The sequence below is a fragment of the Capricornis sumatraensis genome, chromosome 20 (assembly GCF_032405125.1).
Source record: "Capricornis sumatraensis isolate serow.1 chromosome 20, serow.2, whole genome shotgun sequence".
Lineage (NCBI taxonomy): Eukaryota > Metazoa > Chordata > Mammalia > Artiodactyla > Bovidae > Capricornis > Capricornis sumatraensis.
The window spans coordinates 30,676,493-30,689,294 of record NC_091088.1 but is presented as its reverse complement, the minus strand read 5'-3'; the positions used below and the strand labels follow the sequence as shown (position 1 = coordinate 30,689,294).

At 54.7% G+C, this 12,802-nt stretch overlaps 1 protein-coding gene across 4 annotated transcripts in view; it reads right to left on the bottom strand.

The window, feature by feature from the left end:
* Positions 1-12,802, bottom strand: part of SLC12A3 (solute carrier family 12 member 3) — a 37,663-nt gene that overhangs the window by 10,573 nt on the left and 14,288 nt on the right. For 2 of the 4 annotated variants that reach the window (XM_068991679.1, XM_068991680.1), the window contains exons 13-22: positions 12,087-12,188; positions 11,040-11,195; positions 10,277-10,376; positions 8,778-8,889; positions 8,079-8,219; positions 6,954-7,060; positions 5,036-5,118; positions 3,867-3,944; positions 3,011-3,112; positions 1,610-1,721 (exon numbers count right to left, since the gene is read on the bottom strand). In XM_068991679.1, coding sequence (XP_068847780.1) covers positions 1,610-1,721; positions 3,011-3,112; positions 3,867-3,944; positions 5,036-5,118; positions 6,954-7,060; positions 8,079-8,219; positions 8,778-8,889; positions 10,277-10,376; positions 11,040-11,195; positions 12,087-12,188 — 1,093 coding nt within the window. Of the gene's footprint in view, positions 1-1,609; positions 1,722-3,010; positions 3,115-3,866; positions 3,945-5,035; positions 5,119-6,953; positions 7,061-8,078; positions 8,220-8,777; positions 8,890-10,276; positions 10,377-11,039; positions 11,196-12,086; positions 12,189-12,802 lie in introns of all 4 variants that reach the window. The other 2 variants (XM_068991681.1, XM_068991682.1) reach the window with 1 other exon arrangement.

The following is a 12,802-nucleotide window of genomic DNA, read 5'->3' as shown; positions in this document are numbered from 1 at the left end:
TCGGCCCTAGCCCGCCCATTGCATCAGAATCCCTGGGCAGGACATGGTGTTAGTGATGCCCCAGGACTAGCCAGTGGGGAGCAAGCACCCCAGGAGGAGAGTCTAATAAGCAAAGACATGGGGGTGCATGGGATGGGGTGGGAGCAGCCAGGGGCTGCTTGGGACGGTGTGGAGCTTGCCAGGGGACAAAAGGAGACGAACTGCCATTGGTGGTCCCGGAACTTGGGAGTGAACTTAGGAAAGCAGAGCTGGGGGCAGCACAGGGGTGCCCTGGGGTCACAAGGAAGGCAGAGGACTTGGGCTGGTCCAGAGGCAGCCGGGAGGAGAGGAGATTTCACAGTCTCTGCTTGCAAGACATCCTGTGACCCCACAGTGCCGCGGCCTCGATCTGGACCAACGCTCCCTGAAACCAGCTTTGAGTGGGAGACGGAACAGGAAGCCAAGAGGGCAAATCAGCCTTTGCGGTGTGTTTATCTTCTGGAAAGGAGCACAGAGAAACAGATGCTGTGTTTCCCGGGCAACGTTCTCTGCATTGAGAAGGGCCCTCCAGTGGAGAAGCTCTCAACAGGGGTGAGGGCAATGAGATGGGGTTGCTGGTCACCCTTAACTCATGCAGCAGGGGTCATGGGGATGTATGGGGTCCTGGCATAGGACTAGGGTGGCACAGGCCACGGAGTCCTGCCCCTGGGGTGTCACAGCAGGCACTCAAGGCTGTGCAGGGTTTTCTCTCTGGCTAACTAACTGCACAATTTGGGGCAAACCACCCACCCCATCCTCCCCAGCCTGCCCACACCCTCCAGCAGTCCTTGGTCCTACGGCCTTCGACCTCACTTGACCTTGCTCTAAAGCCACAGGGGCCTGAATCTAGCCCACGTGTGCCACCTGCCCGATTCCTGCCACCTCCACACCCGTGTACGTGCCTGACTGTTTACTTCTGTCTCAGCTTAAGTCAACTCACATTCTCACTTAGATACGTCTTGAAAGGAAATGGCTTCACAATTTAATCAGCAAATCAGCAACTCTTGCCAGAAAGATGCGGCCAATAAAACCGGTAAACCAACATCACTCAGTTCTGGCGGATGCCACCACCTGCCAAGCACTTGAACCAGGCTGCCTTCCTCTTGTTTAGACAGAGAATCACCCATGGAGTTGAAGAATGGAGTCCCTTCTCACCAAGAGATTCCGGGGGATTTGCTGCCCTTCATCCTGGCCACTGAAGTCACCTCTGGCCTCACCAGGGGCGGCACCTGAAGCTTGGGAGTCGGGGGGTGCAGGGGGTGGGGTCTGGAGTGGGGGACGTTGCCCTGAAGGATTCTAAGCTCTGCCCTCATTTCTGAGGGGCAAGGCCTTCTCCATCCTTCATTTCACTGCAAATCTGGAGATTTGTGGATTTAAAATTTACCAGCCCTCCCTGCTATGGCCAGGACTAGGACATGCGTATCTTATTAAAGGGGACGGGACACCAAAACCAGTTCTGAAGAGAGAAACCTGCTCCTGTCCTGAACTCTCTCACCACTGCTGTGACCGAGACCCCCGAGGGGTGGAATGGGGAGTAGGGGCAGGTGGGGGCAGGTAGGTCGGGGCAGGCAGGTCAGCGCTCCCCACTTACGCCTTTCTCTCCTGGTCCATCCTGTTGATCTGGCCCCCCACGAACACGCGGATCCTGCATTTGCTCCATCTCTTCTTGCGGCCGAGGAGATACGGGATGAGGAGGGTGAGGCCTGGCAAGGAGGGTGCCGTGAGTTAAGACAAAGATGCTCTCAGGATACAGCCTTCTCTGGGTCCCGCTCCACTCTGCCTCTAGCAAACCCCATCCCTTCTCTTGACCTCAGTGTACTCATCTCTATAATGAGTTTGCCAGGTGAAACCAGGGCGAGACATGGGCTCTGTGGGCTGGGGTTTATTTGAACGGCATGATGCTTTTATTTATTTTTTAAAAATCTGAGGGGCTTCCCTGGTGGCTCAGTGGTAAAGGATCTGCCTGCCAATGCAGGAGGCATGGGTTCAATCCCTGATCCAGGAAGATCCCACAGGGCTTGGAGCAACAAAGCCTGCGTGCCACAACTATCGAGACTGTGCTCTAGAGCCCGGGAGCTTCACTACTGAGCCTGCACACCCTAGAGCCGGTGCTCCGCAACAAGAGAAGCCACCACAATGAGAAGCCTGCACACCACGACTAGAGAGTAGCCCCTGCTCAGCACAACTAGAGAAAAACCCACGCAGCAACAAAGACCCAGCAGAGCCAAAAATAAAAATAAATTTTAAAAAATCTATTTTGGCCTTTCAGAATCTTATTTCCCAGAATCAAGGATCCAACCTGTGCCCCCTGAAGTGGAAGTGCCCACCAGGGAATTCCTGTGCACAAGGCTTTTAAATACATGAGCTGGCATTTAGGGGGGGATTTCACATGCAAATCTAGACCGCTGTCATTTATCACTGTATGATCCACACATGACTTCCCCACTCTGTGCCTCAGTTTCCTTATTTGTAAATGAAGTTAATAATCATTTTCACCTGGGGACTGTATTAGGTTAACCTATGCAAACCCTTGGCATCAAGCATATAGTAAATGCTCAGGATATCTTCTCTGTATCTAGGACTCTATCAAGGTTGGGAACAATAAAGCTGAGAGTCACAAGAAAAACGAGAGAGCGTGTTTTTCTTTGGTAAGTGGTGAATATGCCTGCAGCTTTGCTGCGCTCTGGCTCATCTCTCCCACTTAAGTCACGTGCCCATGACCCCGACGGCCTGTCCAGTCTGAAGGTCCCTCCTCACGCTGACCTCACCTGCTCCTTTAAGTCCCTCATTTTACAGCTGAAAACAGAGGGCCACGAGAGGGACCTGGCCAGGCTCCCGTGAGCCCAGTGGCGGGCCCAGGGGCCCCATTCCTTTTAGCTGGGCCCCGAGGTCCCACCAGTGGCCTTGTCATCAGCGGCCAGTGAGGGAGGCCGAGAGAGGAGGTCACGGAAGGGAGACAGCCAGGGGAGAGCCGGCATCCTGGGGCGCTGACCTCCATCGTCGAACAGCCAGTAGATGTCGATGGTCTTCTTGCCCTGCTCCGACTGGAAGACTGTGCTAGCCTGCTCCTCCTGCACCAAGGCCTCGGGGTCCACTGCAGGAGCAGAGGGGCAGGTCAGGTGGGTGCGGAGCACAGGGAAAGGCCTAAGGCTGTCTGGGAACACAGCATGGGCTTGCGCACACGGTGGCTGGAAGCCCTTGCTGTACGTGTGCGCAGGGGATGCCCTCCTATGGGAGACACCCTCCTGTGGGGGACGCCCTCCTGTGGGGGATGCCCTCCTGCGGGGGACGCCCTCCTGTGGGGGACGCCCTCCTGTGGGGGATGCCCTCCTGCAGGGGACGCCCTCCTGTGGGAGGCTCCCGGGGCAGGGACCCTGGACAAGCAGTGCTGGGATGTGCCCCTCCTCTGCTCCCAGCTTCTCTCTCCCTGGATTCTGGTTGGCTCCAGGGGGTGAGACCATTCTCTTAAAAACTCCCCTGTGTCCCTCACAAATGCCCACAGGACGCTCCCAGCCCCTGCACTGTTTCTCTGCTTCCCAGAGTGTTTTTGCCCCTCTCTATCGGAGCATGGCCGGGGGGCCCTTGGAGGGGCAGGACTTGGGCCCCAGAGCCTACTGGATGGGATCCCATGATCCCTGGACCCTGAATTCTCCAGCAGGGGTGGCAATCTTTATCTCGCCCCCAGTCCCACTGCCCTACCAACTCCCTGTGACCCAGTCCTAGGGGTCTCAAGTCACTTCCACAAACAAAAACCTCCTGCCCTTGGCTGAGTTCCCCCGTGGCCCACCACTCAGTGTCCCCCAGGGTGAGAGCTCCCTGTGCCTCTGAGTTGGGGCGGGGGGACTGACCTGTGCCAGAGACAGACAGTTGGGCTCCGCTGACCCTGGCTTCCTTGCCGTCCTCTGCTGGATCAAACACAGGGTTAACTGAAAAAGAGGGGGAGCTTTGTTCCCAGGCTTCTCCGGGGGCCCTCTTACCCTGGGGGAAGGTCCTGACTCCGCAGCTTCCACTGATCTGGTCTCTGCCTCCCTGCACGCCCATGCACCAACACCGCCCCCCCCTCCACCCCCACTACCAGCTTCCTGTCTGCTCAAACAAGCCATGCTCCTTCCCACCAGGCCTCAGCGGTGGGTGGATGGCCCCAGAGCCAAGAGCCCTCTTTCCCCAGCCCTCCCCTTCTAGAAATAAGCCCCCTCCTCCGAAAGGCACTCCTGCCCGCATGCCCTCCCCCCTCCCCCCCGCCCCCCCCCCCCCCCCCCCCCCCCGCCGTGTGGGCCTCCTCAGGAGACATCATGAGCTATCAATGCCTGCAATGAGTCCTGGGTCCGCTGCGTTTCCCCCACAATGTCAGCTCCTCCAGGGAAGACTTGGTTATGTTCGCTGCTGCACGCCCAGCACCTAGAGCCACCTTGGTCAGGAGTGTGGCTGCTGCTCTGCAAATTCCGGTTGTATAAATATTCACTGAACTACCAGCTGCCAGGCACGCCCTCAGCCCATCGGTGCCCTGGGTGAGCAAGACCCAGGCTGGCCTGCGGCCTCTGCTCCTCTCAGCCTCGCAACCCCCACCCCTATTTGTCTTCATATGTGTTATTTCTATCATGCTTCTAAAAGTAACTAATTCAGATGTTTACGTGTGAACTTAAACGTAGCTCACATCCCTACTCTATGCCCCAGCTTTCATGGCCTCTCTGTGTGTGTTTTCATGCTCTGGAGTCTTTATGTGGCTCTTCTCCCCCATCTTTTTCTCTCTCCTGTCTTAGTTCCTCTTTATCCCCTCTGGTTACGAATGCTCTCATGGTGATTCACAGAGCTGTGATCCAGTCAAGCAAGGATCATCCCCTTTCAGGACTAGTCACATCCCCTTTCAGGACCTCAGTTTCTCCATTTAGAAATGTGATGATTTCCATCGAAAACTGACTTTCCGCCTGTCCTCCCTGAACCACTTGGGAAAAAAAATGGGTTCTAGCACTTCCTGGGATCCTGTTCTGTCTGTGGGTCGAGAAGGGGGGGTACTCACTGTGTGCCTGCATCACCTCTGAGATGTTGAGGCCCTCACGCATCCTCATGACACAGACACCGTAGTTGAAATCAAAAGCGTCGCTAGAGAGAGAGGTCATGGAGTCAACCTTCTCTCGGTCCCGCCCCCAGCCCCTATCCCCCATCCCCCAGGAGGCCTGTCTAGAGCTGACCCTGCCTCCCACCATACCCTTCTCCTCTCTGGGCCTCAGTCTCCCATCTGTATAATGTGCAGGCAGGACTGGAGAGACAGCTAGGACCCCTCTAGCTCTACTGTCTGAGGCACTATGGATTCTGCAGACCCTCTTGGGGGAAACTGAGTCAGGCCAGTCTCAGAACCAGCCCTGTCCGCCTGATTGTTGCTGTTGTTCAGTTGCTAAGTAGTGTCCGACTCTTAACCCCATGGACTAGACTGTAGCACACCAGGCCTCCCTGTCCTTCACTATCTCCTGGAGTGTACTCAAACTTGTGTCTGTTGAGTCAGTGATGCCATCCAGCCATCACATCCTCTGTCACCCATTTCTCTTCCTGCCTTCAATCAACCTTGCCCAGCATCAGGGTCTTTTCCAATGAGTCAGTTCTTCGCATCAGATGGCCAAACTATTAGAGTTTCAGCTTCAGCATCAGGTCTTTCCAATGAATATTCGGGGTTGATTTCCTTTAGGATTAACTGGTTTGATCTCCTTGCAGTCCAAAGGACTCTCAAGAGTCTTCTCCAGCACCACACCTTGAAAGCATCACACGTGGCTAATCTTCACAACTCTACCAACAGAGGTGGGGATGGGAACTGCTACTCCCATTTGACAGATGCAAAATCTGTTTTAGGGAGTAACTTGTCTATGATTACACGCTAAGGAAGTGGCCAGTTCAGATCAGAATTAAATAGCTGAAGATGGACATGCACACAGGAATGGCCTCACTCATGAAGACAGCAATGGGCTGTCTGTATAGTATGTCTGGAAGACTCCCACGCCACAAGTATATTAACTGCCTGGTTGACACGGTGCCCAAGAGCCCATGACCAGGGCTAATCTACTCGGCTAAGCACTGCCCTCTCTGAACTCTAATCACAAATCTCTGGGACAGGGCCCTTTAGGCTTCAGCAGTTTGGAGTTTTGGCATATTGAAGCCAATATGTAGGGGTTCCTACAGAGCGGGTATGTACTGCCTCCTGCTGTGATTTTGCTAGAGGCAGTGAGATGCACTGCTCGGTCATACAGCTGGTTCCCAGCAGACCTGGAAGCCAGGCCCAGGTCCCCACCCTCAGCCTCATGTTTGTTAAATGCTCCAGCACACTGCCTCTCAATACCCCACCAAGGCACAAAGGCAGCTCAGGCAGGCATTTTCTGGAGTTTGCACAGCAAGAAACGAAAGAGAAAGGGTTTGGCGTTAACCCTGAAATCCCCAGGGAGTTTATCCCTGGGTCCCATTCCCCAGTTTGTCGCCTCCTTGGAGGCCTGGTTTCAGTGGTATCACCTCACAGCTTGAGAGCTGGGCATTTGCAGGTCTTTGCAGCCCCCAGGTAAGCAAACGATTTTCACCTAAAAACTCACATTTTCGACTTCTCTGAAAAAGTAGAAGATCTGGCCACAGTGGGTCCTCGTTTCTGCCTGGGCGCGATTAGCTGGAGCCAGGGAACACCTGTTCTCCTCCGTTTGCCACAGTCCCCACCGTTCCCTGATGCCCCACACCTGGCCCACTTCGCTCTGTTACTTGCCTGTTCTCTGACAGTCTGGGTGTCTATGGCCCGCAGGGCAGAGGGGGACCCTCCATCTGCCTCTTTCTTCCTCAGCTTTGAACCCGCAGACTCAGCTTCTTAGAGTGTCCACTGCCTGCCCTCTACTTCCCAAGGCCCAGGAAATGCCAAAGGCCCAGATCAAGAGGCCTCAGGCCCTGCCCCGCCCGGTGACCTCACTCACTGCAGGATGCCAATGTAGTCTTCCACCGTGGCTGGGTGAGCCGACTGCCAGTTCTTCTTGAACCCGACCACCAGAATGTTGGGCTTCATCCTCCCGAGACCTGCAGCCTGCCAGGGGGTGGGGATGAGGTGGCGGGCCAGGCCTCTGTTCTGTGACTAGGGTGGAGCTTGGTCTCAGCCCAGTTTCCCTCTCCGCCATGGGGTGGGGGCTCAGGAGAAATATCACCCAGTTCAAGGTCCTGGCTGCCTAGATCCACTCATGAGAAAGGTGAAGCTATAGCCAGAGTTGCTCCCTGAGGCCTCTGCAAGCAGGGCTAACGGCTGGGCTGTCCCATCAGCTCTGGATTATCCCAGCTACCGTTTCTTTATGGAATTATTTGCCGTAACAGGGGACTTGAGTTTGGATGTCAAGCTTGGAGTATTCCTGGGTCACCTAATCCAGACATCTTTTATATTTCTCTTTTTTTTAATGTAAAAAAATTTTTTTTTAATTTTTGAGGTAAAGTTTACATAACATAAAATCAACCATTTAAAAGTGTATAATTCAGTGGCATTTAATACATTTAAAATATCACACAATCATAACTTCGACCTCTGCTCCAAGTAGTTTTATAATCCCAATAGGAGACCTTGTATGCTCTTTTTAAATTTTGAGATATATTGGAAACTATTGAAAAGGAGCCCCCTATGTTGACTCAGAATTAACAATTGTTATTTTATCCATGCATCCCCACTTTACAAATAAGAAAACTGAGCAATAAAATGAATTGCCTGGAATGGAATGTTCTAGAACTTGACCCGAGTGGTGGTTTCCTGGCACTGAGTGGTGTCCGCATTTGTAAACATATATTAAACTCTACACTGTTTCACTTTGCTGTCTGTAGATTATATTGTTAAAAAGTCCCCAAACCACAAAATGTGTCATCAGCTCCCACCGGTCTCCAAGGCAGTGTCCCCGGGGTCCTGGGCACTTGGAGAAAGTGCCCTGAATCAGCACATCCAGAGAGGGGGAGAAAGGTGGACTCCTATCGCAGCAAAAGGGGCTTCAACTAGCCCACCAGGGCATCCCACTTCAGGTTGCCACAGCAAGTAGTAAGGCCTGTGGGGAAGCCCCAGGCCCGCCCACCTGCATGAGAACCTGGACACCGCTGCGGAGGTCCTCGGCAAGGACGTCGGAGTAGAAGGCCTTGATCTTCCTCTTGTTCAGCCACTTGGTGTGCCCACTGGCGATGAGCCGGAGCTCAGGCATCCTCTGTTTGCGGGGGCCCTGTGGGTGGCAGGGACACATGACCTCAGGGGTGCCTTTACCCTCTGACCTGAGACACAGCTCCTCTCTTGCCCTGGAGGTTGTTCCCTGGGCTCACTGGTGGTTTCCTTTACGGAATTAGGGGAAAAAAAGAGGAGGAGGAGGGCTTCCCTGGTGGCTCAGCTGGTAAAGAATCCGCCTGCAATGCGGGAGACCTGGGTTCGATTCCTGGGTTGGGAAGATCCCTGGAGAAGGGGAAGGCTACCCACTCCAGTATTCTGGCCTGAAGAACATAGCTCATGGGGTCACAAAGAGTTGGACATAACTGAGCAACCTTCACTTTCACTTTTTCACTAGGCAGGGGGAAGGCCAGGAGGAAGATGGAGAGAGCAGGTGAGGGGTGGGGCAGTGAGGAGAAGCCTGTGAGAGGAACAGGAAAGGGGAGAGAGCCTGTCCAGGCCCCACAGCCCCTCCTCCGGTCCCTACCTCACCCCACCCCACTCCCACCCTCGGGGGTGGACCCAATGCCCGAGGCTCCTCCAGGAATACAGCCCCACCCTCTCTGCAGAGGACACTCACCATGAGCACGTGGCCACAGATCATCAGGCTGAGGTTCCGGGTGAAGGTGCCCACAAAGTCCACCAGGGCCGGGCGGAAGTTGGGGGGCCCCGTGAGCACCAGGCATTGGGGGCTGAGGAGGGGAAAGGAAAAGAGCTATTAGGACAGAGTTGGGGGTGTGGATGCCAAATACAGTTGCTCCAGGCGTTGCCCCAGCTCCAGGACTCCCCTCCTAGACAGAGGAACCACCCTGTGGTCCTCCCGTCTGTGACTCCTTTCCAGCTCTCTCTGTGGCCAGCCACCACACTGGGTGTTCCTTGTCCTTCCTGCTCTGACCACCACAGGCTCCTCTGGGTAGAACCTCCCTCCTGCTGCTCCACCTAGGGCCCCCGCTCCAGCCAGCACAGCATGGTGTGAGCAGAATCAAGACTGCGAGTGGGGAGGCCCCTCACTCATGAGATCACTGTGTTACCGGGTAAAAGAGGCAGCCAAGGCTCACAGTCAAGGGTCACTACCAGACTCAGTTGGAACCAGACAAAACTGGCCACTCACCAGCTGTGTGAGTTGGGGCCAGTTACTTAACCTCTCCTTGCCTCAGTGTTCTCATCTGTGAATGGGGTTAGCGGTTTTATACACCTCAGAGGGTTGTGCCGACACTGTGTAGGTCACCTAGCATGGGACTGAAACCCAGATATGTCCGATTATTAACATTGTGATCTGTTGGGAAAGGGATCCTGGAGGCACAATTTTCCTCACTTAGGAGGGGAATCAGCTTCGAAGAGTACTTGGGACAGGCTCAGAACAGTCAGCCTCACGAATTATAACATCAGAGCACCCTTACGAACACAGGTGGCCTTAGAATCTGTAGGTTCTACATCTGCAGGTTCAACCAAGTGTGGCTGGGACTTCCCTGGAGGCCCAGTGGCTAAGACTTTGCACTCCTAATGCGGGGGGGCCAGGTCCACCCCTGGTTGAGGAACGAGAGAGATACCACATGCTGCAACTAAAGATTCTGCACATTGTAACAAAGATCAAAGATCCCACGTGCTGCAAATAAGACCCAGTGTGGCCAAATAGCTATTTTTAAAAAAACCAAGCATGGAGATTGAATCTGGATGTGGGACCATGGACAGCAAGGGCCAAAGGTACTAGGCTTTCTACATAAGGGACTTCAGCACCTGAGGATGTTGGTATCTGGGCAGGGGATGGGGAGGTGGGGCTGGATCCAGGCCCCGGTGGACACAGAGGGATGTCTGTGTTGTCTGTGTTTGTATCGCCCAGAGCGTATTCCACTGTGGAAACTTAGGTACAGAGAGGCCACTAGACTTGCTTGGGCCCCACTGGGCAGTGTCTACTCTGGTCTCCTGACTGCTGGGCGATGCTCCCCGACCCTGCTCCCTCTCTGAGAAGGGGCCGTGCCCATCCTGGGTCTGCTGGTCAGGTGTCAGGTCTTGGCTGGGGATCTCCAGAGCAGGGTCAGGGCCAGCCCTGCACCCCAGGCACCCCGAGGCTGTGCTCACCGGTAGTTCTTGATGTGGTCCTCCACCTCGTTGAGACCCACAGAGTAGCTCAGGGCCAGGTTGTAGGAGCCCGCCTGTACCGAGGAGCCCCAGTTCACCTCTGAGGTTAGAAGTCACGGGAGAAACCAGACATTAAGTACGAGGGAGGGAACGTTGACTTTTAGGAAGCAAACACTCATGGGAGCAGTTGACAGCATGTAGTTCTGTTCCTAACCTTTGCACTTACAATATGGCTACAAACTCAAACATTATACATTACATCAAGCTATTGAACTCTACAAACTAGTCTCCTCCTTTGACAAACAGACCTTCACAATGGCCTGGAAGGCCAAGTTCAACTTGAGAGTTCTAGGCTTTCCTGGAGTTCTTTATCTCACCCCAAGAGTGCTGTCTCCTGGGATCCTTGCCTTCCTGTGTGTAGACACCCCTGCCCCCGCGTCCAGGCTCTGCCTGCCTGCCTTTCTATCAGGCAGCCCCTGGTCTGATACGCACACCAGCAGGCCGTCCACTCTCCGGAGGTTGGACCTGAGCAGGCAATTCCAAGCCCTGGGTGTCTGGCAGGGGGTGGTGTGGGCTCTGAGTGGGCACACTCCCTGGGGGCTCCTCACCCCGTGGGGAGGGATGAGGCTGGAGGACCAGAGGGAGCCCTTGGGAGCACAGACTCTGAGATGGACCCTCTGGCTGAGCTGACGGGCAGGCTGGCTCAGCAGCCTCAGGGCGAGAAGGGGACTCCTGACCGCCAGGGGCCGCCTGAGACACACACCTGGCTTCTTGTAGATCACGTAGAGCAGGAGGAAGAGGACCACGCCGATGGCAATGAGGGCCGCCCACCAGGTGAGAAGGAACATGATGACCACAGAGATGATTGCCCCAAACAGCGCTGCCCACTTGCTGTAGTATCGGAACGAGGGTCTCCACCCTGGTGGGGGGCACAGGACACGGGGGTACCCTCAACACTCTGGAGTCTCCCTCTGAGCCAGCACAGCTGGGCAGGGTCAGGGTGGCAATGCCCATAGTGCCCAGAGCGGGGGTCCCAGCCTTTGCCCACCCATCTTGCTTCCTGGGATTGGCCTTGGAAACACTGATAGGGCCACATGCCTGCCTTGGTTGGCATCCTCCCATGTGAACAGGCTGTACCAAAGGACAGACATCCAGCTCTGGCCAAATACGGCCACAGGACATCCAGCGTCAGCAGAAGTGCTGGCTTCCGGGGCTCGCACAGAGCCGAGGGGGTGAATGCAGGGGAAGGAGTTGACTCTGCATGGCCCACATCTGCAGCTGTGCCAGGGCCACCCCATGGCACAGCTCCAAGGCACCATGGTCCACAGTCTAGGGAAAAGTGGCTTGGGGGCCAGCTTATCCGCAGTTTCAGGCCAGTTGGAAAAAGTCTTCCTGGAAGACTCTTTGCTGCCATCCTGCCAGAGAGTATTCATAATAAACATATAAATCTATGACGTCATGAGTGGTGCCCCCTGGAGTTGGGCAAGTGCAACCTGCAGCCACTCTGTGACCGGTGATTTTCTTCTCTCTCTTGGGAACCAGGTTCCTGACTCCCTTAAATCTGAGGGAGGAAGGCACGAGAAAAGTCTCTGCACACTGTAAACAGTGTATGAATCCATGCAGAGTGTACATTGTGAGTGCCTGATAAAGGATAGCTGTTGCTATTATTATTATTGGAAAGTTGCCTTTAATTGACTTCAGTTTGACAGGTGACCTTGGTCTTCCCACCTGCATCCATGTCTTCCATGCCCCCTCTTCATACCCCAGCCCCAAGTGTCACTTCCCATGGAGAGATGAGGGCCTTGCTTACCAGGCGAGTTGGTGATGGAGGCATGGAAGCAGCTGAAGTTGATGAGGGCATAGGAGCACAGGAAGAAGTTGGAGATGATGGGGGCGATGGTGTTGAGCTCAGCTTCAGGGACCCAAGGGAGAGAGGAGACAGTCTGTTGGGCACCTCCATCACAGAGTCCCCAGAACCCTCCCTCTCAGGGTAAGGGAATGCCAGACGGGCCGCCGAGGCTCAGTGAGTCTCAGCTTTCTCATCTGTGAAAAGGGCCCATCATTTTGTGAATCTCAAAGCCCATTGTTTCATAAGCTGTAAAGTGTCAGCTCTATGGAGGATGGAGAGGAATGCGAGGGTGGATCCTGTCAAGCTACAGGATGACCCAGGACAGAGACCGTCACTTCTTTTGTGACCACAAATTGTAGTAAGAAATACATCTTACAATATGACCCAAGACCCATGCCATCTGTTATCTGAAACCTTGAGACCACATCACATTTCCATCCACAGTGGAAGCCTGCTCAAGAACTGACTCCTGCCCTTCCCTGTCTTGCGAGCCCCCTGCGCTGGCACCCCAGCAAACTTCTGCACATGAATCCTTGTCTCGGGGCCTGCTTCTGCACGATCCCCGAACAAGATGAGTGCCTCTGTGTGCTGTCTTCTGTACACAGGTCCATTGAATCAGCACCAGAACCTGCCCAAGAACATCTGAGATCACTGTCCTCTGTCTGAGGTACAGTCAG